Source organism: Oncorhynchus nerka, linkage group LG22, assembly GCF_034236695.1.
Source record: "Oncorhynchus nerka isolate Pitt River linkage group LG22, Oner_Uvic_2.0, whole genome shotgun sequence".
Lineage (NCBI taxonomy): Eukaryota > Metazoa > Chordata > Actinopteri > Salmoniformes > Salmonidae > Oncorhynchus > Oncorhynchus nerka.
In genome coordinates, this window is record NC_088417.1 from 102,730,251 (window position 1) to 102,757,900 (window position 27,650).

General features: G+C 45.5%; 1 protein-coding gene across 4 annotated transcripts in view; it reads right to left on the bottom strand.

Annotated features, from left to right (window-relative positions):
• Nucleotides 1–7,271: 7,271 nt before the first annotated feature.
• LOC115125477 (sorting nexin-30-like) overlaps nucleotides 7,272–27,650 on the bottom strand; it is an 81,401-nt gene continuing 61,022 nt past the window's right edge. The window contains exons 7-9 of one of the 4 annotated variants that reach the window (XM_065007678.1): nucleotides 19,423–19,515; nucleotides 15,823–15,975; nucleotides 7,272–11,450 (exon numbers count right to left, since the gene is read on the bottom strand). In XM_065007678.1, the coding sequence (XP_064863750.1) occupies nucleotides 11,373–11,450; nucleotides 15,823–15,975; nucleotides 19,423–19,515 (324 nt within the window). In that variant the 3' untranslated portion in view covers nucleotides 7,272–11,372. Of the gene's footprint in view, nucleotides 11,451–11,755; nucleotides 13,562–15,822; nucleotides 15,979–19,422; nucleotides 19,516–27,650 lie in introns of those variants that run through there. The other 3 variants (XM_065007677.1, XM_065007676.1, XM_065007675.1) reach the window with 3 other exon arrangements.

The following is a 27,650-nucleotide window of genomic DNA, read 5'->3' on the forward strand; positions in this document are numbered from 1 at the left end:
AGAGAGAACAACAGGAGGACAGTAGAGAGAGAACAACAGGACAGTAGAGAGAGAACAGGAGGACAGTAGAGAGAGAGAGAGAACAACAGGACAGTAGAGAGAGAACAACAGGAGGACAGTAGAGAGAGAGAGAACAGGAGGACAGTAGAGAGAGAAGAACAACAGGAGGACAGTAGAGAGAGAACAACAGGAGGACAGTAGAGAGAGAGAACAACAGGAGGACAGTAGAGAGAGAACAACAGGAGGACAGTAGAGAGAGAACAACAGGAGGACAGTAGAGAGAGAGAACAACAGGAGGACAGTAGAGAGAGAGAAACAACAGGAGGACAGTAGAGAGAGAGAACAACAGGACAGTAGAGAGAGAGAAACAACAGGAGGACAGAGAGGAGGACAGAGAGAGAGACAACAGGAGGACAGTAGAGAGAGAACAACAGGAGGACAGTAGAGAGAGAGAGAGAACAACAGGACAGTAGAGAGAGAGAGAACAACAGGAGGACAGTAGAGAGAGAGAGAACAACAGGAGGACAGTAGAGAGAGAGAACAACAGGAGGACAGTAGAGAGAGAGAACAACAGGAGGACAGTAGAGAGAGAGAACAACAGGAGGACAGTAGAGAGAGAGAGAACAACAGGAGGACAGTAGAGAGAGAGAAACAACAGGAGGACAGTAGAGAGAGAGAGAACAACAGGACAGAGGACAACAGGACAGAGAGAGAGAGAACAGGAGGACAGTAGAGAGAGAGAACAACAGGAGGACAGTAGAGAGAGAGAACAACAGGAGGACAGTAGAGAGAGAACAACAGGAGGACAGTAGAGAGAGAGAGAACAACAGGAGGACAGTAGAGAGAGAACAACAGGAGGACAGTAGAGAGAGAGAACAGGACAGGAGAGAGAACAACAGGAGAGAGAGAACAACAGGAGGACAGTAGAGAGAGAGAGAACAACAGGAGGACAGTAGAGAGAGAAACAACAGGAGGACAGTAGGACAGTAGAGTAGAGAGAGAAACAGGAGGACAGTAGAGAGAGAACAACAGGAGGACAGTAGAGAGAGAGAAACAACAGGAGGACAGTAGAGAGAGAGAGAACAACAGGACAGTAGAGAGAGAGAACAACAGGAGGACAGTAGAGAGAGAACAACAGGAGGACAGTAGAGAGAGAACAACAGGAGGACAGTAGAGAGAGAACAACAGGAGGACAGTAGAGAGAGAACAACAGGAGGACAGTAGAGAGAGAACAACAGGAGGACAGTAGAGAGAGAGAACAACAGGAGGACAGTAGAGAGAGAACAACAGAGGACAGTAGAGAGAGAACAACAGGAGGACAGTAGAGAGAGAACAACAGGAGGACAGTAGAGAGAGAACAACAGGAGGACAGTAGAGAGAGAGAACAACAGGAGGACAGTAGAGAGAGAGAACAACAGGAGGACAGTAGAGAGAGAACAACAGTAGAGGACAGGAGGACAGTAGAGGGAGAACAACAGGAGGACAGTAGAGAGAGAGAACAACAGGAGGACAGTAGAGAGAGAACAACAGGAGGACAGTAGAGAGAGAACAACAGTAGAGGACAGGAGACAGTAGAGAGAGAACAACAGGAGGACAGTAGAGAGAGAGAACAACAGGAGGACAGTAGAGAGAGAACAACAGGACAGTAGAGAGAGAGAGAACAACAGGAGGACAGTAGAGAGAGAGAACAACAGGAGGACAGTAGAGAGAGAACAACAGGACAGTAGAGAGAGAACAACAGGAGGACAGTAGAGAGAGAAACAACAGGAGGACAGTAGAGAGAGAAACAACAGGACAGTAGACAGGAGGACAGTAGAGAGAGAGAACAACAGGAGGACAGTAGAGAGAGAACAACAGGAGTAGACAGGAGGACAGTAGAGAGAGAACAACAGGAGGACAGTAGAGAGAGAACAACAGGAGGACAGTAGAGAGAGAGAGAACAACAGGAGGACAGTAGAGAGAGAGAAACAACAGGAGGACAGTAGAGAGAGAGAACAACAGGAGGACAGTAGAGAGAGAACAACAGGAGGACAGTAGAGAGAGAGAACAACAGGAGGACAGTAGAGAGAGAACAACAGGAGGACAGTAGAGAGAGAGAACAGGAGGACAGTAGAGAGAGAACAACAGGAGGACAGTAGAGAGAGAACAACAGGAGGACAGTAGAGAGAGAACAACAGGAGGACAGTAGAGAGAGAACAACAGGAGGACAGTAGAGAGAGAACAACAGAGGACAGTAGAGAGAGAACAACAGGAGGACAGTAGAGAGAGAGACAACAGGAGGACAGTAGAGAGAGAACAACAGGAGGACAGTAGAGAGAGAACAACAGGAGGACAGTAGAGAGAGAACAACAGGAGGACAGTAGAGAGAGAACAACAGGAGGACAGTAGAGAGAGAGAACAACAGGAGGACAGTAGAGAGAGAGAACAACAGGAGGACAGTAGAGAGAGAGAACAACAGGAGGACAGTAGAGAGAGAACAACAGGAGGACAGTAGAGAGAGAACAACAGGAGGACAGTAGAGAGAGAGAACAACAGGACAGTAGAGAGAGAACAACAGGAGGACAGTAGAGAGAGAGAACAACAGGAGGACAGTAGAGAGAGAACAACAGGAGGACAGTAGAGAGAGAGAGAGGAACAGGAGGACAGTAGAGAGAGAGAACAACAGGAGGACAGTAGAGAGAGAGAGAACAACAGGAGGACAGTAGAGAGAGAGAGAACAACAGGAGGACAGTAGAGAGAGAGAGAACAACAGGAGGACAGTAGAGAGAGAACAACAGGAGGACAGTAGAGAGAGAACAACAGGAGGACAGTAGAGGGAGAGAACAACAGGAGGACAGTAGAGAGAGAACAACAGGAGGACAGTAGAGAGAGAACAACAGGAGGACAGTAGAGAGAGAACAACAGGAGGACAGTAGAGAGAGAGAACAACAGGAGGACAGTAGAGAGAGAGAACAACAGGAGGACAGTAGAGAGAGAACAACAGGAGGACAGTAGAGAGAGAGAACAACAGGAGGACAGTAGAGAGAGAGAACAACAGGAGGACAGTAGAGAGAGAACAACAGGAGGACAGTAGAGAGAGAACAACAGGAGGACAGTAGAGAGAGAACAACAGGAGGACAGTAGAGAGAGAACAACAGGAGGACAGTAGAGAGGAGAACAACAGGAGGACAGTAGAGAGAGAGAGAACAACAGGAGGACAGTAGAGAGAGAGAACAACAGGAGGACAGTAGAGAGAACAACAGGAGGACAGTAGAGGGAGAACAACAGGAGGACAGTAGAGGGAGAACAACAGGAGGACAGTAGAGGGAGAACAACAGGAGGACAGTAGAGAGAGAACAACAGGAGGACAGTAGAGAGAGAGAGAACAACAGGAGGACAGTAGAGAGAGAACAACAGGAGGACAGTAGAGAGAGAGAGAACAACAGGAGGACAGTAGAGAGAGAGAACAACAGGAGGACAGTAGATAGAGAGAGAACAACAGGAGGACAGTAGAGGGAGAGAGAACAACAGGAGGACAGTAGAGAGAGAACAACAGGAGGACAGTAGAGAGAGAGAGAACAACAGGAGGACAGTAGAGAGAGAACAACAGGAGGACAGTAGAGAGAGAACAACAGGAGGACAGTAGAGAGAGAACAACAGGAGGACAGTAGAGAGAGAACAACAGGAGGACAGTAGAGAGAGAACAACAGGAGGACAGTAGAGGGAGAACAACAGGAGGACAGTAGAGAGAGAGAGAACAGGAGGACAGTAGAGAGAGAGAACAACAGGAGGACAGTAGAGAGAGAACAACAGGAGGACAGTAGAGGGAGAACAACAGGAGGACAGTAGAGAGAGAACAACAGGAGGACAGTAGAGGGAGAACAACAGGAGGACAGTAGAGGGAGAACAACAGGAGGACAGTAGAGGGAGAACAACAGGAGGACAGTAGAGAGAGAGAGAACAGGAGGACAGTAGAGAGAGAGAACAACAGGAGGACAGTAGAGGGAGAACAACAGGAGGACAGTAGAGAGAGAGAACAACAGGAGGACAGTAGAGAGAGAGAACAACAGGAGGACAGTAGAGAGAGAGAGAACAACAGGAGGACAGTAGAGAGAGAGAGAACAACAGGGGGACAGTAGAGAGAGAGAGAACAACAGGAGGACAGTAGAGAGAGAACAACAGGAGGACAGTAGAGAGAGAACAACAGGAGGACAGTAGAGAGAGAACAACAGGAGGACAGTAGAGAGAGAACAACAGGAGGACAGTAGAGAGAGAACAACAGGAGGACAGTAGAGAGAGAACAACAGGAGGACAGTAGAGAGAGAACAACAGGAGGACAGTAGAGAGAGAACAACAGGAGGACAGTAGAGAGAGAACAACAGGAGGACAGTAGAGAGAGAACAACAGGAGGACAGTAGAGAGAGAACAACAGGAGGACAGTAGAGGGAGAACAACAGGAGGACAGTAGAGGGAGAACAACAGGAGGACAGTAGAGAGAGAGAGAACAGGAGGACAGTAGAGAGAGAGAACAACAGGCGGACAGTAGAGGGAGAACAACAGGAGGACAGTAGAGGGAGAACAACAGGAGGACAGTAGAGGGAGAACAACAGGAGGACAGTAGAGAGAGAACAACAGGAGGACAGTAGAGAGAGAACAACAGGAGGACAGTAGAGAGAGAGAACAACAGGAGGACAGTAGAGGGAGAACAACAGGAGGACAGTAGAGAGAGAGAACAACAGGAGGACAGTAGAGAGAGAGAACAACAGGAGGACAGTAGAGAGAGAGAACAACAGGAGGACAGTAGAGAGAGAACAACAGGAGGACAGTAGAGAGAGAGAGAACAACAGGAGGACAGTAGAGAGAGAGAACAACAGGAGGACAGTAGAGAGAGAGAACAACAGGAGGACAGTAGAGAGAGAACAACAGGAGGACAGTAGAGGGAGAACAACAGGAGGACAGTAGAGAGAGAGAACAACAGGAGGACAGTAGAGGGAGAACAACAGGAGGACAGTAGAGAGAGAACAACAGGAGGACAGTAGAGAGAGAGAACAACAGGAGGACAGTAGAGGGAGAACAACAGGAGGACAGTAGGGAGAGAACAACAGGAGGACAGTAGAGGGAGAGAACAACAGGAGGACAGTAGAGGGAGAACAACAGGAGGACAGTAGAGAGAGAGAACAACAGGAGGACAGTAGAGAGAGAACAACAGGAGGACAGTAGAGAGAGAGAACAACAGGAGGACAGTAGAGAGAGAACAACAGGAGGACAGTAGAGAGAGAGAACAACAGGAGGACAGTAGAGAGAGAGAACAGGAGGACAGTAGAGAGAGAACAACAGGAGGACAGTAGAGAGAGAACAACAGGAGGACAGTAGAGAGAGAACAACAACAGGACAGTAGAGAGAGAACAACAGGACAGTAGAGGGAGAGAACAACAGGAGGACAGTAGAGGGAGAGAACAACAGGAGGACAGTAGAGAGAGAGAACAACAGGAGGACAGTAGAGGGAGAACTAGGAAGCCCACATAATCATAGGGCGCCATTGGATCTGATTGTGGGTAAAGCCACAACACAGCCACACCAGATCTGACCCACTCTAAAACAGTAGGACCCAATCAGGGATACCTGGGGGTACTTAGCCTATCCACATGGGGTGCTTGACAATAGTCATGAAACCATAGACAAAACTCTGTCCTGCTGCTTGAAGAAGAGAAAACCATCTATTCTGAAAGGACAGGTTGAAGGACTGGTCGGTTAACTAGTTCAGACAGGTTGAAGGACTGGTCGGTTGACTAGTTCAGACAGGTTGAAGGACTGCTTGGTTGACTAGTTCAGAGATAGGTTGAAGGACTGGTCGGTTGACTAGTTCAGACAGGTTGAAGGACTGCTCGGTTGACTAGTTCAGAGACAGGTTGAAGGACTGGTTGGTTGACTAGTTCAGACAGGTTGAAGGACTGGTCGGTTGACTAGTTCAGATAGGTTGAAGGACTGGTCGGTTGACTAGTTCAGACAGGTTGAAGGACTGGTTGGTTGACTAGTTCAGACAGGTTGAAGGACTGGTCGGATGACTAGTTCAGACCGGTTGAAGGACTGGTCGGTTGACTAGTTCAGAGACAGGTTGAAGGACTGCTCGGTTGACTAGTTCAGACAGGTTGAAGGACTGCTCGGTTGACTAGTTCAGACAGGTTGAAGGACTGCTCGGTTGACTAGTTCAGACAGGTTGAAGGACTGGTCGGTTGACTAGTTCAGACCGGTTGAAGGACTGGTCGGTTGACTAGTTCAAAGACAGGTTGAAGGACTGGTCGGTTGACTAGTTCAGAGACAGGTTGAAGGACTGGTTGGTTGACTAGTTCTAAGACAGGTTGAAGGACTGGTCGGTTGACTAGTTCAGACAGGTTGAAGGACTGCTTGGTTGACTAGTTCAGAGACAGGTTGAAGGACTGGTTGGTTGACTAGTTCAGAGACAGGTTGAAGGACTGGTCGGTCGACTAGTTCAGAGACAGGTTGAAGGACTGGTTGGTTGACTAGTTCAGACAGGTTGAAGGACTGGTCGGTTGACTAGTTCAGAGACAGGTTGAAGGACTGGTTGGTTGACTAGTTCAAAGACAGGTTGAAGGACTGGTCGGTTGACTAGTTCAAAGTAAACCAACAGGGGAGTATTCATTAGTGCACACTGTAGCTAAACGTTTTTCAATAGAAAACTGTTTGCAATGAAAACGAGAGCATCTTACTGGGCAAATTCAGGTCGGTCCCTCCTCATTTGGTCTTGTTTGCTTCTGTTTGGTTCCGAGAGAATTGTTCCCTCATTCCGGGTAGGGGGTTTCATCAAGCTGGTACAGACCCACCTATGAACCCTGGCCTAAAGTAGTGTACTATATAGGGAAAAGGGTTCCATAGGGCTCTGGACTAAAGTAGTGCACTATATAGGGAATAGGGTTCCATAGGGTTCTGGTCTAAAGTAGTGCACTATATAGGGAATAGGGTTCCATAGGGCTCTGGTCTAAAGTAGTGCACTACATAGGGGATAGGGTTCCATAGGGCTCTGGTCTAAAGTAGTGCACTATATAGGGGATAGGGCTCTGGTCTAAAGTAGTGCACTACATAGGGGATAGGGTTCCATAGGGCTCTGGTCTAAAGTAGTGCACTATATAGGGGATAGGGTTCCATAGGACTCTGGTCTAAAGTAGGGCACTGTATAGGGGATAGGGTTCCACTTGGGACACAAGTCAGAGAGCAGGAAGGTTTATATCTGATGTCTTCAAAGCAACATGATGAAGATGAAGATGAAGAATGAATGAAACAAGTATTTTAATTCTTTATTCCAACTGGATTTAGAACATAAACATAAAACACATGAGAATAGTTCCTTCCTGCTGAAGGGTCATGAACAACCAATGAGGGAGGAAGTACAGTTTCACCATGGTAACCACATTACAACATTATACAGAGCATCCAAATGTGTAACACCGCATCCCAAATAGAACCCTGTTCCCTATATAGTGCACTACTTTAGACCAGAGCCCTATGGAACCCTGTTCCCTATATAGTGCACTACTTTAGACCAGGGCCCTATGGAACCATGAACCCTATATAGTGCACTACTTTTGACCAGAGCCCTATTCCCTATATAGTGCACTAACTTTGCCCACTACTCAGAGATGTCAACACCCACACTGTGTTACATAAGTAAGTGGGGAAGGGAGGGAGCCCAACACTAGTTGGCACTACATAGCATGCATCCCAAATGGGACCCTAATCCCTATATTGTGCTCTATTTAAAAAAAACAAAAGTAGTGCACTATAGAGGGAATAGGGTGCCATTTGCTCCCGAGTGGCGCTGCGGTCTAAGGCGCTGCATCTCAGTGCAAGAGGCATCACTACAGTCCCTGGTTCGAATCCAGGGACTGTGATTAGGAGTCCCATTGGGCGGCGCACACTTCCGGGTTTGGCCCCGGTAGGCCGTCATTGTAAATAAGAATGTGTTCTTAACTGACTTGCCTCGTTAAATAAAAAGGTTAAATAATAAAATAAAAAACTAATTTGGGACACGGCTATGGATTCCACCAGTTAAACTCCAACCTCATGCCCAGACTATTTGGCACAGGAGGAAGTGTTTGGGAACAGGAGGAAGTGTCTGGGAACAGGAGGAAGTGTCTGGGGAAGTGCTGGGAACAGGGGGAAGTGTCTGGGAACAGGAGGAAGTGTCTGGTCACAGGAGGAAGTGTCTGGTCACAGGAGGAAGTGTCTGGTCACAGGAGGAAGTGTCTGGTCACAGGGGGAAGTGTCTGGTCACAGGGGGAAGTGTCTGGTCACAGGGGGAAGTGTCTGGGAACAGGAGGAAGTGTCTGGGAACAGGAGGAAGTGTCTGGGAACAGGAGGAAGTGTCTGGGAACAGGAGGAAGTGTCTGGTCACAGGAGGAAGTGTCTGGTCACAGGAGGAAGTGTCTGGTCACAGGAGGAAGTGTCTGGTCACAGGAGGAAGTGTCTGGTCACAGGAGGAAGTGTCTGGTCACAGGAGGAAGTGTCTGGGAACAGGAGGAAGTGTCTGGGCACAGGAGGAAGTGTCTGGGCACAGGAGGAAGTGTCTGGGCACAGGAGGAAGTGTCTGGGCACAGGAGGAAGTGTCTGGGCACAGGAGGAAGTGTCTGGGCACAGGAGGAAGTGTCTGGGCACAGGAGGAAGTGTCTGGTCACAGGAGGAAGTGTCTGGTCACAGGAGGAAGTGTCTGGTCACAGGAGGAAGTGTCTGGTCACAGGAGGAAGTGTCTGGGAACAGGAGGAAGTGTCTGGGAACAGGAGGAAGTGTCTGGGATGAGGAAGTGTCTGGTCACAGGAGGAAGTGTCTGGTCACAGGAGGAAGTGACTGGGGTGTCTGGGCACAGGAGGAAGTGTCTGGGCACAGGAGGAAGTGTCTGGTCACAGGAGGAAGTGTCTGGTCACAGGAGGAAGTGTCTGGTCACATGAGGAAGTGTCTGGTCACAGGAGGAAGTGTCTGGTGATAGGAGGAAGTGTCTGGTGATAGGAGGAAGTGTCTGGTCACAGGAGGAAGTGTCAGGTCACAGGAGGAAGTGTCTGGTCACAGGAGGAAGTGTCAGGTCACAGGAGGAAGTGTCTGGTCACAGGAGGAAGTGTCTGGTGTGTGTAATCTTGACAACCCAGAACCAAATCTTGTATGATCTCGCGGTTCATGTTTCTTTGTAACGAGAGACTAGGTGTGTATTCATTAGCGCACAGAAAACATTTTGCAATGAAAGAAAAACGTTTCTTATTGGATAAGTCAAGATTATTCTCTCCCCATTTCAGCCTGCTTGCTATACCAGTGAACACGCCCTGGTGTGCAAGACCATCAACCAGGAGAAGTCAGACGGTATGTTTAACAGGACGGCAGGTTCCTATATATGTTTGGCCAGAGGATTGCTGCTCTGCTCAGGAGGACAGCTGGATCGGTTCGTGATCTTCAACAATCTGTAAACAGACAGAAACACAATGATGCTGCTGCTTCACTCATCAGAGGCTTCATGGCTACATCGTAGACCATCAGAGACCTTAGGCTACATCGTAGACCATCGTAGACCACCAGAGACCATTAGAGACCATCGGAGACCAGCAGAGACAATTAGAGACGTTAGGCTACATCAGAGACCATCAGAGACCACCAGAGACCACCAGAGACCATCAGAGACCATCAGAGACCACCAGAGACCATCAGAGACCACCAGAGACCATCAGAGACCATTAGAGACCATCAGAGACCACCAGAGACCACCAGAGACCATCAGAGACCACCAGAGACCACCAGAGACCATCAGAGACCACCAGAGACCATTAGAGACCATCAGAGACCATTAGAGACCATCAGAGACCATTAGAGACCATCAGAGACGTTAGGCTACATCAGAGACCACCAGAGACCACCAGAGACCACCAGAGACCATCAGAGACCATCAGAGACCATCAGAGACCACCAGAGACCATCAGAGACCATTAGAGACCATCAGAGACCATCAGAGACCATTAGAGACCATCCGAGACAATTAGAGACCATCAGAGACAATTAGAGACAATTAGAGACCATCAGAGACAATTATAGACCATCAGAGACAATTAGAGACCATCAGAGACCATTAGAGACCATTAGAGACCATCAGAGACCATCAGAGACAATTAGAGACCATCAGAGACAATTAGAGACCATCAGAGACAATTAGAGACCATCAGAGACCATCAGAGACAATTAGAGACCATCAGAGACCATTAGAGACCATTAGAGACCATCAGAGACCATCAGAGACCATCAGAGACAATTAGAGACCATCAGAGACAATTAGAGACCATCAGAGACAATTAGAGACCATCAGAGACCATCAGAGACCATCAGAGACAATTAGAGACCATCAGAGACCATCAGAGACCATCAGAGACAATTAGAGACCATCAGAGACAATTAGAGACCATCAGAGACAATTAGAGATCATTAGAGACCATCAGAGACAATTAGAGGCCATCAGAGACAATTAGAGACCATCAGAGACCATCAGAGACAATCAGAGACCATCAGAGACAATTAGAGACCATCAGAGACAATTAGAGACCATCAGAGACAATTAGAGACCATCAGAGACCATCAGAGACCATCAGAGACCATCAGAGACAATTAGAGACCATCAGAGACCATCAGAGACCATCAGAGACAATTAGAGACCATCAGAGACAATTAGAGACCATCAGAGACAATTAGAGACCATTAGAGACCATCAGAGACCATTAGAGACCATCAGAGACAATTAGAGACCATCAGAGACCATCAGAGACAATTAGAGACCATCAGAGACAATTCGAGACCATCAGAGACAATTAGAGACCATCAGAGACCATCAGAGACAATTAGAGACCATCAGAGACCATTAGAGACCATCAGAGACAATCAGAGACCATCAAAGATCAGCATCGTTTATATTAAAAAAGCATAATTGGCAACAAACATTTCTCAACAGACTAGAAAATTACAACAGGAATTCTGTGGTGTCAGAGTCACATTCATTAGTGCACATTGGACAAGTTCAAGTAGTCCCTCCTGGTTTCTTTCTGCCCCCCTCCCGTTTGGTTTCTGGTGAATACGACCAAGGCTAGTTTGGTGTGCAACAAGGAACAAAATGGGCCTTCCAGACAGGCATGATATCATCCATCCACTGGGAACAGGAGGAAGTGTCTGGGACGTCAGACGGACTGGGTTTCACAAATAGAAAAAAAAACATAAAAACTGAAGAGATTTCTGTCTGTAGACCCAAAGGCTCATTTCCTTGGCAATTTCCCTTTGAGAGAGTGTGTCTGTTGACACCGATAACTCAGGTAGAGAAGTGTTTGAGATGCAATGTCCAGAGGAAGAGTGGCAGGCTCTCAGTCTTCCTCTGTTTCTGTCTCCTGTGGCTGCTTGTCCCGTAATACTGGAATGACAGACTCCCAAGCTGCAAGACACTGAAACAGAGAGAGAGGGAGAGAGGAGGACATGAGAGAGGAGGACATGAGAGAGAGGGAGAGAGGAGGACATGAGAGAGAGGAGGAGGACATGAGAGAGAGGGAGAGAAGGACATGAGAGAGAGGAGGACATGAGAGAGAGGAGGACATGAGAGAGAGGGAGAGAGGAGGACATGAGAGAGAGGGAGAGAGGAGGACATGAGAGAGAGGGAGAGAGGAGGACATGAGAGAGAGGGAGAGAGGAGGACATGAGAGAGAGGAGGAGGGAGGACATGAGAGAGAGGGAGGAGAGGGAGGACATGAGAGAGAGGGAGAGAGGAGGACATGAGAGAGAGGGAGAGAGGAGGACATGAGTGAGAGGGAGAGAGGAGGACATGAGAGAGAGGGAGAGAGGAGGACATGAGAGAGAGGGAGAGAGGAGGACATGAGAGAGAGGGAGAGAGGAGGACATGAGTGAGAGGGAGAGAGGAGGACATGAGAGAGAGGGAGAGAGGAGGACATGAGAGAGAGGGAGAGAGGAGGACATGAGTTAAGAGGGAGAGAGGAGGACATGAGAGAGAGGGAGAGAGGAGGACATGAGTTAGAGGGAGAGAGGACATGAGAGAGGAAGAGAGGACATGAGAGAGGAGGACATGAGAGAGAGGGAGAGAGGAGGACATGAGTTAAGAGGGAGAGAGGAGGACATGAGTTAAGAGGGAGAGAGGAGGACATGAGTTAGAGGGAGAGAGGAGGACATGAGAGAGAGGGAGAGAGGAGGACATGAGAGAGAGGGAGAGAGGAGGACATGAGTTAGAGGGAGGGAGGACATGAGAGAGGAAGAGAGGACATGAGAGAGGAGGACATGAGAGAGAGGGAGAGAGGAGGACATGAGTTAAGAGGGAGAGAGGAGGACATGAGTTAAGAGGGAGAGAGGAGGACATGAGTTAGAGGGAGAGAGGAGGACATGAGAGAGCGGGAGAGAGGGGGACATGAGTTAGAGGGAGAGAGGGGGACATGAGTTAGAGGGAGAGAGGATGACATGAGTTAAGAGGGAGAGAGGAGGACATGAGAGAGAGGAGGAGAGGAGGACATGAGTTAGAGGGAGAGAGGAGGACATGAGAGAGAGGGAGAGAGGAGGACATGAGAGAGAGGGAGAGAGGAGGACATGAGAGAGAGGGAGAGAGGAGGACATGAGTTAGAGGGAGAGAGGAGGACATGAGTTAGAGGGAGAGAGGAGGACATGAGTTAGAGGGAGAGAGGAGGACATGAGTTAGAGGGAGAGAGGAGGACATGAGAGAGAGGGAGAGATGAGGACATGAGAGAGAGGGAGAGAGGAGGACATGAGTTAAGAGGGAGAGAGGAGGACATGAGAGAGAGGGAGAGAGGAGGACATGAGAGAGAGGGAGAGAGGAGGACATGAGTTAAGAGGGAGAGAGGAGGACATGAGAGAGAGGGAGAGAGGAGGACATGAGAGAGAGGGAGAGAGGAGGACATGAGTTAGAGGGAGAGAGGAGGACATGAGTTAGAGGGAGAGAGGAGGACATGAGTTAGAGGGAGAGAGGAGGACATGAGTTAGAGGGAGAGAGGAGGACATGAGTTAGAGGGAGAGAGGAGGACATGAGAGAGAGGGAGAGAGGAGGACATGAGTTAGAGGAGGACATGAGAGAGGGAGAGAGGAGGACATGAGTTAGAGGAGGACATGAGTTAGATTGAGAGAGGAGGACATGAGTTAGATTGAGAGAGGAGGACATGAGAGAGGGAGAGAGGAGGACATGAGTTAGATTGAGAGAGGAGGACATGAGAGAGGGAGAGAGGGAGAGAGGAGGACATGAGAGAGAGAGGAGGACATGAGTTAGAGGGAGAGAGGAGGACATCAGAGACAGGGAGAGAGAAAGAGGTTGAGGGGGAAGAGAGGGGAGGGAGAGAGGTGGAAGAGAGGGGAGGGAGAGAGAGAGAGAGAGAGAGAGAGAGAGACGACAGAGAGAGAGATAGAGAGAGACGACAGAGAGAGAGAGAGAGACAGAGAGAGAGAGAGAGAGACAGAGAGAGAGAGAGAGAGACAGAGAGAGAGAGACAGAGAGAGAGAGATGACAGAGAGAGAGAGAGAGAGAAAGAGGAGACGCTGCTTTGCACTGCAACACAGAGACAGAATAATGAGTTTTTTATTTTGCTCCATCGTCATCATAAAGATCATGTGTTTTCAGTGGTTAAATAAAGACAAAATAAAACCCATTGTAACTAGAGACGTGTGTTAGCACTAGAAGCACTGGGACTCATGGGAACCCAGCTCTGACTCACATTATGACAGCGGAACAGAGGGAACAGAGGTGTAAAGATCTTAAGGAAAAACACTTTGAAGTACCACTTAAGTAGTATCTGTACTTTACTATTTAAATGTATTTTTTACTCCACTACATTCCTAAAGGAAATATTATACTTTTTACTCTATACATTTCCCCTGACAACAGAAAGTACATTCTGAATGAATGCAGGACATGAAAATTAAATTCACATACTTATGAAGAGAACACTTAGCCTCTGATCTGGAGGACTCACTAAACAGAGAACATCCCTGGTCATCCCTACTGCCTCTGATCTGGAGGACTCACTGAACAGAGAACATCCCTGGTCATCCCTACTGTCTCTGATCTGGAGGACTCACTAAACAGAGAACATCCCTGGTCATCCCTACTGCCTCTGATCTGGAGGACTCACTAAACAGAGAACATCCCTGGTCATCCCTACTGTCTCTGATCTGGAGGACTCACTAAACAGAGAACATCCCTGGTCATCCCTACTGCCTCTGATCTGGAGGACTCACTAAACAGAGAACATCCCTGGTCATCCCTACTGCCTCTGGTCTGGAGGACTCACTAAACAGAGAACATCCCTGGTCATCCCTACTGCCTCTGATCTGGAGGACTCACTAAACAGAGAACATCCCTGGTCATCCCTACTGCCTCTGATCTGGAGGATCTAGTAACCGAAAGGTTGCAAGTTCAAACCCCCGAGCTGACAAGGTACAAATCTGTCGTTCTGCCACTGAACAGGCAGTTAACCCACTGTTCCTAGACCAGCTAACCCACTGTTCCTAGACCAGTTAACCCACTGTTCCTAGACCAGTTAACCCACTGTTCCTAGGCCAGTTAACCCACTGTTCCTAGACCAGTTAACCCACTGTTCCTAGACCAGTTAACCCACTGTTCCTAGACCAGTTAACCCACTGTTCCTAGACCAGTTAACCCACTGTTCCTAGACCAGTTAACCCACTGTTCCTAGACCAGTTAACCCACTGTTCCTAGACCAGTTAACCCACTGTTCCTAGACCAGTTAACCCACTGTTCCTAGACCAGTTAACCCACTGTTCCTAGACCAGTTAAACCCACTGTTCCTAGACCAGTTAAACCCACTGTTCCTAGACCAGTTAACCCACTGTTCCTAGACCAGTTAACCCACTGTTCCTAGACCAGTTAACCCACTGTTCCTAGACTAGTTAACCCACTGTTCCTAGACCAGTTAACCCACTGTTCCTAGACTAGTTAACCCACTGTTCCTAGACCAGTTAACCCACTGTTCCTAGACCAGTTAAACCCACTGTTCCTAGACCAGTTAACCCACTGTTCCTAGACCAGTTAACCCACTGTTCCTAGACCGTCATTGAAAATAAGAATTTGTTATTTAACTGACTTGCCTGGTTAAGTAAAGGTTAAAAAAATATATTAAAAAATATTTAAAAATAGGTTCTACAGGAGGAAGTAGAGGTTCTACAGGAGGATGTAGAGGTTCTACAGGAAGAAGTAGAGGTTCTACAGGAGGAACAAGAGGTTCTACAGGAGGAACAAGAGGTTCTACAGGAGAAAGTAGAGGTTCTACAGGAGAAAGTAGAGGTTCTACAGGAGGAACAAGAGGTTCTACAGGAGGAAGTAGAGGTTCTACAGGAGGAACAATAGGTTCTACAGGAGGAACAAGAGGTTCTACAGGAGGAAGTAGAGGTTCTACAGGAGGAAGTAGAGGTTCTACAGGAGGAAGTAGAGGTTCTACAGGAGGAACAATAGGTTCTACAGGAGAAACTAGAGGTTCTACAGGAGAAACTAGAGGTTCTACAGGAGGAAGTAGAGATTCTACAGGAGGAAGTAGAGGTTCTACAGGAGGAAGTAGAGGTTCTACAGGAGGAACAAGAGGTTCTACAGGAGGAACAAGAGGTTCTACAGGAGGAACTAGAGGAGACCATTTTCTTCTAGTTGAACTATGATCACCTGGGTTACACCAAGAAAACCAAAACAAACCATTTAACAGGTAAGGGTCGAGATAAGGTCTGGGTTAGGATTAAGATTTTGGCAAGGGACAATTATATATATTATAACAAAAGGCAGCGAGTAGTCTCCCCTCTTACCTTCTCATAGTACTGGATGTTGTGGTCTGCCATGCCAGTGAGTAACTGTCTGAAGTCTTGTCTCTTGTTGTTCTGCCAGCGGTCCCAGTCTGACTTCAGGTCAGCATTGCAACACTCCACTCTGTCATGGCACTTCTCCACGTCTGTAGGCACCTGCTATAGGGAGGGGTCAGAACTAATCACCTGCTGTAGGGAGGGGTCAGAACTAAGCACCTGCTGTAGGGAGGGGACAGAACTAAGCACCTGCTGTAGGGAGGGGACAGAACTAAACACCTGCTGTGGGGAGGGGTCAGAACTAAACACCTGCTGTAGGGAGGGGACAGAACTAAGCACCTGCTGTAGGGAGGGGACAGGAAACAGAACTAAGCACCTGCTGTAGGGAGGGGACAGAACTAAACACCTTCTGTAGGGAGGGGACAGGGGACAGAACTAAGCACCTGCTGTAGGGAGGGGACAGGGGACAGAACTAAGCACCTGCTGTAGGGAGGGGACAGGGGACAGAACTAAACACCTGCTGTAGGGAGGGGACAGAACTAAACACCTGCTGTAGGGAGGGGACAGAACTAAACACCTGCTGTAAGGAGGGGACAGGGGACAGAACTAAACACCTGCTGTAGGGAGGGGACAGAACTAAACACCTGCTGTAGGGAGGGGACAGAACTAAACACCTGCTGTAGGGAGGGGACAGAACTAAGCACCTGCTGTAGGGAGGGGACAAAACTAATCACCTGCTGTAGGGAGGGGGCAGGAAACAGAACTAAGCACCTGCTGTAAGTAGGGGACAGAACTAAACACCTGCTGTAGGGAGGAAACAGGAAACAGAACTAAACACCTGCTGTAGGGAGGGGACAGGAAACAGAACTAAACACCTGCTGCAAGGAGGGGACAGGAAACAGAACTAAACACCTGCTGCAAGGAGGGGACAGGACACAGAACTAAACACATGCTGTAAGGAGGGTACAGGACACAGAACTAAACACCTGCTGTAAGGAGGGGACAGAACTAAACACCTGCTGTAAGGAGGGGACAGGAAACAGAACTAAGCACCTGCTGTAGGGAGGGGACAGAACTAAACACCTGCTGTAGGGAGGGGACAGAACTAAGCACCTGCTGTAGGGAGGGGTCAGGGGACAGAACTAAACACCTGCTGTAGGGAGGGGACAGGGGACAGAACTAAACACCTGCTGTAGGGAGGGGACAGGGGACAGAACTAAACACCTGCTGTAGGGAGGGGACAGAACTAAACACCTGCTGTAGGGAGGGGACAGGGGACAGAACTAAACACCTGCTGTAAGGAGGGGACAGGGGACAGAACTAAACACCTGCTGTAGGGAGGGGACAGAACTAAACACCTGCTGTAGGGAGGGGACAGAACTAAGCACCTGCTGTAGGGAGGGGACAAAACTAATCACCTGCTGTAGGGAGGGGGCAGGAAACAGAACTAAGCACCTGCTGTAAGGAGGGGACAGAACTAAACACCTGCTGTAGGGAGGGAACAGGAAACAGAACTAAACACCTGCTGTAAGGAGGGGACAGGACACAGAACTAAACACATGCTGTAAGGAGGGGACAGGACACAGAACTAAACACCTGCTGTAGGGAGGGGACAGAACTAAACACCTGCTGTAAGGAGGGGACAGAACTAAGCACCTGCTGTAGGGAGGGGACAGGAAACAGAACTAAGCACCTGCTGTAGGGAGGGGACAGGGGACAGAACTAAACACCTGCTGTAGGGAGGGGACAGGAAACAGAACTAAACACCTGCTGTAAGGAGGGGACAGGGGACAGAACTAAACACCTGCTGTAGGGAGGGGACAGAACTAAACACCTGCTGTAAGGAGGGGACAGGGGACAGAACTAAACACCTGCTGTAAGGAGGGGACAGGGGACAGAACTAAACAAGGCACTAGAGGGCATATGGCTACGCTCTGAACACGTTACATAGCATTATGCAAAAACAGTCTAAATGAATAGTTAGGGAAAAACATAGCACGTTCGCATTAGCATTGACAGTATACAGAATTGTAAGTAAATCAAATCAAATTGTAAGTACATTGTTATAGCTAGGTAATGACCATATAGACAGCACAAAAATATCTGAGACCAGGCTAGGAAATGACCATAGGAGTTCGAAGAAAAAAAAGACCAGGCTAGGTTATAGTTCAGTAGAGTTGGTAAAACCAAACAGATCTGAGACCAGGCTAGGTTATAGTTCAGTAGAGTTGGTAAAACCAAACAGATCTGAGACCAGGCTAGGTTATAGTTCAGTAGAGTTGGTAAAACCAAACAGATCTGAGACCAGGCTAGGTTATAGTTCAGTAGAGTTGGTAAAACCAAACAGATCTGAGACCAGGCTAGGTTATAGTTCAGTAGAGTTGGTAAAACCAAACAGATCTGAGACCAGGCTAGGTTATAGTTCAGTAGAGTTGGTAAAACCAAACAGATCTGAGACCAGGCTAGGTTATAGTTCAGTAGAGTTGGTAAAACCAAACAGATCTGAGACCAGGCTAGGTATTAGTTCAGTAGAGTTGGTAAAACCAAACAGATTTGAGACCAGGCTAGGTTATAGTTCAGTAGAGTTGGTAAAACCAAACAGATCTGAGACCAGGCTAGGTTATAGTTCAGTAGAGTTGGTAAAACCAAACAGATCTGAGACCAGGCTAGGTTATAGTTCAGTAGAGTTGGTAAAACCAAACAGATCTGAGACCAGGCTAGGTAATAGTTCAGTAGAGTTGGTAAAACCAAACAGATCTGAGACCAGGCTAGGTAAATAGTTCAGTAGAGTTGGTAAAACCAAACAGATCTGAGACCAGGCTAGGTAATAGTTCAGTAGAGTTGGTAAAACCAAACAGATCTGAGACCAGGCTAGGTAATAGTTCAGTAGAGTTGGTAAAACCAAACAGATCTGAGACCAGGCTAGGTTATAGTTCAGTAGAGTTGGTAAAACCAAACAGATCTGAGACCAGGCTAGGTAATAGTTCAGTAGAGTTGGTAAAACCAAACAGATCTGAGACCAGGCTAGGTAAATAGTTCAGTAGAGTTGGTAAAACCAAACAGATCTGAGACCAGGCTAGGTAATAGTTCAGTAGAGTTGGTAAAACCAAACAGATCTGAGACCAGGCTAGGTAATAGTTCAGTAGAGTTGGTAAAACCAAACAGATCTGAGACCAGGCTAGGTTATAGTTCAGTAGAGTTGGTAAAACCAAACAGATCTGAGACCAGGCTAGGTTATAGTTCAGTAGAGTTGGTAAAACCAAACAGATCTGAGACCAGGCTAGGTTATAGTTCAGTAGAGTTGGTAAAACCAAACAGATCTGAGACCAGGCTAGGTTATAGTTCAGTAGAGTTGGTAAAACCAAACAGATCTGAGACCAGGCTAGGTTATAGTTCAGTAGAGTTGGTAAAACCAAACAGATCTGAGACCAGGCTAGGTTATAGTTCAGTAGAGTTGGTAAAACCAAACAGATCTGAGACCAGGCTAGGTTATAATTCAGTAGAGTTGGTAAAACCAAACAGATCTGAGACCAGGCTAGGTTATAGTTCAGTAGAGTTGGTAAAACCAAACAGATCTGAGACCAGGTAATAGTTCAGTAGACTCACTGTGCATGATGCTCTATCCTCTTTCCGGAAGGCAGCAGCTTCCAGTTTAGCCTCGTATTCAGCCTGGATGTTATCCCTCTTCTTCAGTACAATCTGGCAGAGCAGAAACACACCCGACTAAATATAAACCACAGTCCCTAAATATACAGGGACTGTGTATATAAACCACAGTCCCTCTCCTTTAGAACAGCCTGATAGAGCACACAGGTCAGAGATGGTAACACGTCAGAGATGTTAACACGTCAGAGATGGTAACACGTCAGAGATGTTAACACGTCAGAGATGTTAACACGTCAGAGATGGTAACAGGTCAGAGATGTTAACAGGTCAGAGATGTTAACAGGTCAGAGATGTTAACAGGTCAGAGATTTGTTAACACGTCAGAGATGTTAACACGTCAGAGATGTTAACAGGTCAGAGATGTTAACAGGTCAGAGATGTTAACAGGTCAGAGATGTTAACAGGTCAGAGATTTGTTAACACGTCAGAGATGTTAACACGTCAGAGATGTTAACACGTCAGAGATGGTAACAGGTCAGAGATGTTAACAGGTCAGAGATGTTAACAGGTCAGAGATGTTAACACGCCAGAGATGTTAACACGTCAGAGATGTTAACACGTCAGAGATGTTAACACGTCAGAGATGTTAGCAGCCTGCTGCAGAGAGAGGCCAGACTGCTACAGCCACAAGGCAGCCCAGAATGGTTGTGGTTCATACACCCTCTGCATCAGATCTCTCACTTAGACTGACACTACTAAAAGCACTGGAGCAATTCATTATGCTCATCATTGCAATCTAGTCTTCATAATTAAATCATAGTTTTAATCATCATTTAATATCTGTTTTCATCTCAAATAAAAAAAATAACATGTACAGGTGCCTTGCAAAAAGTATGTTGTTTAAAAAAAAAAAGATGAATAAAAATGTCAAACTTTAAATATTGCTGTTGCATAAGTATTCATCTCCCTGTTACAGACACCTTTGTCAGTAATTACAGCTGTGAGTCTATTTGGGCAAGAGCTATGCACACCTGGAGTGTACAATATTTTAGATGTCCGTACCTTCATACCATACCTGTGCCATCCTGGGATATATGGTATTACCGGGAGGCACACAAGGGGCACACTGTATATAGCCTCCACATTGACTCTGTACCGTAATACCCTGTATATAGCCTCCACATTGACTCTGTACCGTAATACCCTGTATATAGCCTCCACTTTGACTCTGTACCGTAATACCCTGTATATAGCCTCCACATTGACTCTGTACCGTAATACCCTGTATATAGCCTCCACATTGACTCTGTACCGTAATACCCTGTATATAGCCTCCACATTGACTCTGTACCGTAATACCCTGTATATAGCCTCCACATTGACTCTGTATCGTAATACCCTGTATATAGCCTCCACATTGACTCTGTACAGTAACACCCTGTATATAGCCTCCACATTGACTCTGTACAGTAACACCCTGTATATAGCCTCTACATTGACTCTGTACAGTAACACCCTGTATATAGCCTCCACATTGACTCTGTACCGTAATACCCTGTATATAGCCTCCACATTGACTCTGTATCGTAATACCCTGTATATAGCCTCCACATTGACTCTGTACAGTAACACCCTGTATATAGCCTCCACATTGACTCTGTACAGTAACACCCTGTATATAGCCTCCACATTGACTCTGTACCGTAATACCCTGTATATAGCCTCCACATTGACTCTGTACCGGTACCCCCTGTATATAGCCTCCACATTGACTCTGTACAGTAACACCCTGTATATAGCCTCCACATTGACTCTGTACAGTAACACCCTGTATATAGCCTCCACATTGACTCTGTACAGTAACACCCTGTATATAGCATTATTACATTTACATTACATTTACATTTAAGTCATTTAGAAGACGCTCTTATCCAGAGCGACTTACAAATTGGTGCTTTCACCTTATGACATCCAGTGGAACAGCCACTTTACAATAGTGCATCTAAATCTTTTAAGTAGCCTCGCTACTGTTATTTTATTGTTTCTCCTTAATTCATTGGATCTTTTTTTCTTCTTGTTAGTAAGCATTTCACTGTCGTATTTGGCACATGTGACAAATCAAATGTTATTAGATTTTTATAACTTATGTGATTTGTTAAGTCACATCTTAAACAAAGGTGATTATATTTGAGTTATTACATTTTTTATGAATCTTTCAAATTGGAAAAAAAAAAAAAGAATTTTTTCTTCCACTTTTGAGAGTATTTTGTGTATACTGTTAACAAAAAACTATATACAATATATAAAATTATATAAATTTTAAACCCACTTTGTAGCACAATAAAACAATAAGAAATCCAAGGGGTCTGAATACTTTCGCACAGCACTGGTATATATTTTATTATTTTGTTTGATATACCAATCTAAACTTAAACAATGATAAGTTAGAATGGGTGGAAGTGAAAATCAGAGATAAACACCAAATTGTAGTGCCTGAAGAAACCCTAAACCCCAAGCCAGCTCTCATTCTGTCTCAACACAAACATGACTGGTCAGCAAAAGTAATTCTAGGGAAAGAGGAAGCGACACATCCTGATGTGGTTAAAGTCTTGCTTTCCTCAGCAGTCTGGGAGGACTTTAGAGAGAGAGAGAGAGAGAGAGAGAGGGGGAAAGAGAGAGAGAGAGGGAAAGAGAAAGAGAGAGAGGGAAAGAGAGAGAGAGAGAGAAAGAGAAAGAGAGAGAGAGAAAGAGAAAGAGAGAGCGAAAGAGAGAGAGAGAGAGAAAGAGAGAGAGAGAGAGAGAAAGAGAGAGAGAGAGACAGACAGAGGTAGAGAGAGAGACAGACAGAGACAGAGAGGTAGAGAGAGAGACAGAGAGAGAGACAGAGAGAGAGACAGAGAAAGAGACAGAGAAAGAAAGAGAGAGAGACAGAGAGAAAGAGAGAGAGAGAGAGAGAAAGAGGGAGAGAGAGAGAAAGAGGGAGAGAGAGAGACAGACAGAGACAGAGAGGTAGAGAGAGAGAGAGAGAGAGAGACAGAGAGAGAGAGAGAGAGAGAGAGAGACAGACAGACAGAGAGAGTAAACCAGACTTTTCCAGGCTGAAAGCCATCTGAATGAAATGTGCCTTCAGGAAGTATTCTCACCCCTTTGGCTGTTTCCACATGTTGTTGTGTTACAGAATTTTAAAATGGATTAAAATGCAAACGATTACTGGCCAACATTATAACTGGCCTACATACGGTACAATACATACCCAATAATGTCAAAGTGGAATTATGTCTTTCACAATTTTGACGAATTAAATGAAACATGAACAGCTGAAATGTATCTTAATAAGTATTTAACCTCTTTGTTGTGGCCAGAATAAAAAATGTGCTTAACAAAATCACAAGTTTAACGTTACTTTCGAATGACTTCCTCATCTCTGTACCCAACACACACACAATAATCTGTAAAGTCCATAAAGTCAAGCAGTGAATTTCAACCACAAATTCAACCACAAAGACCAGGGAGGTTTTTCTTCAATTTTCAATGTCTCCCAAAGAAGGGCACCTATTGGTAGATGGGTAAAATCAAAACATTTATTTTATTTTAAAAGCAGATATTGAACATCCCTTTGAGCATAGTGAAGTTATTAACTTTAACTTTAGATGGTGTGTCAATAGACCCAGTCACTACAAAGATTCAGGCATCCTTCCTAACTCAGTTGCCGGAGAGGAAAGAAACCACTTGAGGGACTTCACCATTTTTTAAATTAATTTTTACCTTTATTTAACTAGGCAAGTCAGTTTTTTCAATGACGGCCTAGGAACAGTGAGTTAACTGCCTTGTTCAGGGGCAGAACGACAGATTTTTACCTTGTCAGCTCGGGGATTCGATCTTGATACCAACGCTCTAACCACTAGGCTACCTGCCGATCCATGAGGTCAATGGTGACTTTAAAACAGTTACAGTATTTAATGGCTGTGATAGGAGGAGACTGAGCATGTCTCCGGCGCCACTGAGCCAGAACAGAGCGTATTAATTCAATTCAATTCAATTCAATTCAAGGGGCTTTATTGTCATGGGAAACATATGCTAACATTGCCAAAGCAAGTGAGGTAGATAATATACAGAAGTGAAATAAACAATAAAAATTAACAGTAAACATTTAACATACAGAAGTTTCAAAACAATACAAATATCATATTATATATATATATACAGTGTTGTAACAATGTACAAATAGTTAAAGTACACAAGGGAAAATAAATAAGCATAAATATGGGTTGTATTTACAATGGTGTTTGTTCTTCACTGGTTGCCCTTTTCTTGTGGCAACAGGTCACACATCTTGCTGCTGTGATGTCACACTGTGGTATTTCACCCAGTAGATATGGGAGTTTATCAAGATTGGATTTGTTTTCGAATTCTTTGTGGATCTGTGTAATCTGAGGGAAATATGTGTCTCTAATATGGTCATACATTGGGCAGGAGGTTAGGAAGTGCAGCTCAGTTTCCACCTCATTTTGTTGGCAGTGTGCACATAGCCTGTCTTCTCTTGAGAGCCATGTCTGCCTACGGCGGCCTTTCTCAATAGCAAGGCTATGCTCACTGAGTCTGTACATAGTCAAAGCTTTCCTTAATTTTGGGTCAGTCACAGTGGTCAGGTATTCTGCCACTGTGTACTCTCTGTTTAGGGCCAAATAGCATTCTAGTTTGCTCTGTTTTTGTGTTTATTCTTTCCAATGTGTCAAGTAATTATCTTTTTGTTTTCTCATGATTTGATTGGGTCTAATTGTGCTGCTGTCCTGGGGCTCTGTGGGGTGTGTTTGTGAACAGAGCCCCAGGACCAGCTTGCTGAGGGGACTCTTCTCCAGGTTCATCTCTCTGTAGGTGATGGCTTTATTATCGCTTCCTTTTAGGTGATTGTAGAATTTAACGGCTCTTTTCTGGATTTTGATAATTAGTGGGTTTCGGCCTAATTCTGCTCTGCGTGCATTACTTGGTGTTTTACGTTGTACACGGAGGATATTTTTGCAGAATTCTGCGTGCAGAATCTCAATTTGGTATTTGTCCCATTTTGTGAAGTCTTGGTTGGTGAGCGGACCCCAGATCTCACAACCGTAAAGGGCAATGGCCTCTATGACTGATTCAAGTATTTTTAGCCAGATCCTAATTGGTATGTCCATTTTTGGTTCCTTTTGATGGCATAGAAGGCCCTTCTTGCCTCGTCTCTCAGATCGTTCACAGCTTTTTTTGGTTGGACAGGTTTCTCAATTTCTTTCTTCGATTTTTTGCATTCTTCATTAAACCATTTGTCATTGTTGTTCATTTTGTTCGGTTTTCTATTTGGGATTTTTAGATTTGATAGGGAAGCTGAGAGGTCAAATATACTGTTAAGATTTTCTACTGCCAAGTTTACACCTTCACTATTGCAATGGATCCTGCTGTAGAATTCAATGCAGCCAGCAGGTCAAATGAATAACCAAGTCACTCAGAGACACGAATCATGATTCTCCACTCAGTAGTAAAAAAAAAAAAAAAAATGCAGTTTGGTCAGTGAAGGATATCGGAATATTTTGCGTTAAAAGTTATATCACAAAGAAAGTACTAGGGGAGTGTATATTATACTGTATTCTACCGTACCTTCATGGACTCGATATAGAGGACGTATTCTACTGTATCATCATGGACTCCATATAGAGGACGTATTCTACTGTATCATCATGGACTCCATATAGAGGACGTATTCTACTGTATCATCATGGACTCCATATAGAGGACGTATTCTACTATATCATCAAAGACTCCATATAGAGGACGTATTCTACTGTATCATCAAAGACTCCATATAGAGGACGTATTCTACTGTATCATCATGGACTCCATATAGAGGACGTATTCTACTGTATCATCATGGACTCCATATAGAGGACGTATTCTACTGTATGGACTCCATATAGAGGACGTATTCTACTGTACCTTCATGGACTCCATATAGAGGACGTATTCTACTGTATCATCATGGACTCCATATAGAGGACGTATTCTACTGTACCTTCATGGACTCCATATAGAGGACGTATTCTACTGTATCATCATGGACTCCATATAGAGGACGTATTCTACTGTATCATCATGGACTCCATATAGATTCTACTGTATGGACTCCATATAGAGGACGTATTCTACTGTACCTTCATGGACTCCATATAGAGGACGTATTCTACTGTATCATCATGGACTCCATATAGAGGACGTATTCTACTGTATCATCATGGACTCCATATAGAGGACGTATTCTACTGTATGGACTCCATATAGAGGACGTATTCTACTGTACCTTCATGGACTCCATATAGAGGACGTATTCTACTGTATGGACTCGATATAGAGGACGTATTCTACTGTACCTTCATGGACTCCATATAGAGGACGTATTCTACTGTACCTTCATGGACTCCATATAGAGGACGTATTCTACTGTATCATCATGGACTCCATATAGAGGACGTATTCTACTGTATCATCATGGACTCCATATAGAGGACGTATTCTACTGTATGGACTCCATATAGAGGACGTATTCTACTGTACCTTCATGGACTCCATATAGAGGACGTATTCTACTGTACCTTCATGGACTCCATATAGAGGACGTATTCTACTGTATGGACTCCATATAGAGGACGTATTCTACTGTACCTTCATGGACTCCATATAGAGGACGTATTCTACTGTACCTTCATGGACTCCATATAGAGGACGTATTCTACTGTATCATCATGGACTCCATATAGAGGACGTATTCTACTGTATCATCATGGACTCCATATAGAGGACGTATTCTACTGTATCTTCATGGACTCCATATAGAGGACGTATTCTACTGTACCTTCATGGACTCCATATATTCTACTGTATCATCAGGACTCCATATAGAGGACGTATTCTACTGTACCTTCATGGACTCCATATAGAGGACGTATTCTACTGTACCTTCATGGACTCCATATAGAGGACGTATTCTACTGTATGGACTCGATATAGAGGACGTATTCTACTGTACCTTCGTGGACTCCATATAGAGGACGTATTCTACTGTATGGACTCCATATAGAGGACGTATTCTACTGTACCTTCATGGACTCCATATAGAGGACGTATTCTACTGTACCTTCATGGACTCCATATAGAGGACGTATTCTACTGTATCATCATGGACTCCATATAGAGGACGTATTCTACTGTACCTTCATGGACTCCATATAGAGGACGTATTCTACTGTATCATCATGGACTCGATATAGAGGACGTATTCTACTGTACCGTCATGGACTCTACTGTATACTAGAGGACGTATTCTACTGTACCTTCATGGACTCCATATAGAGGACGTATTCTACTGTATCATCATGGACTCCATATAGAGGACGTATTCTACTGTATCATCATGGACTCCATATAGAGGACGTATTCTACTGTATGGACTCCATATAGAGGACGTATTCTACTGTACCTTCATGGACTCCATATAGAGGACGTATTCTACTGTACCTTCATGGACTCCATATAGAGGACGTATTCTACTGTATCATCATGGACTCCATATAGAGGACGTATTCTACTGTATCATCATGGACTCCATATAGAGGACGTATTCTACTGTATCATCATGGACTCCATATAGAGGACGTATTCTACTGTACCTTCATGGACTCCATATAGAGGACGTATTCTACTGTATCATCATGGACTCCATATAGAGGACGTATTCTACTGTACCTTCATGGACTCCATATAGAGGACGTATTCTACTGTACCTTCATGGACTCCATATAGAGGACGTATTCTACTGTATCATCATGGACTCGATATAGAGGACGTATTCTACTGTATGGACTCCATATAGAGGACGTATTCTACTGTACCTTCATGGACTCCATATAGAGGACGTATTCTACTGTACCATCATGGACTCCATATAGAGGACGTATTCTACTGTACCTTCATGGACTCCATATAGAGGACGTATTCTACTGTATGGACTCCATATAGAGGACGTATTCTACTGTATGGACTCCATATAGAGGACGTATTCTACTGTATGGACTCCATATAGAGGACGTATTCTACTGTATGGACTCGATATAGAGGACGTATTCTACTGTACCGTCATGGACTCCATATAGAGGACGTATTCTACTGTATGGACTCGATATAGAGGACGTATTCTACTGTACCTT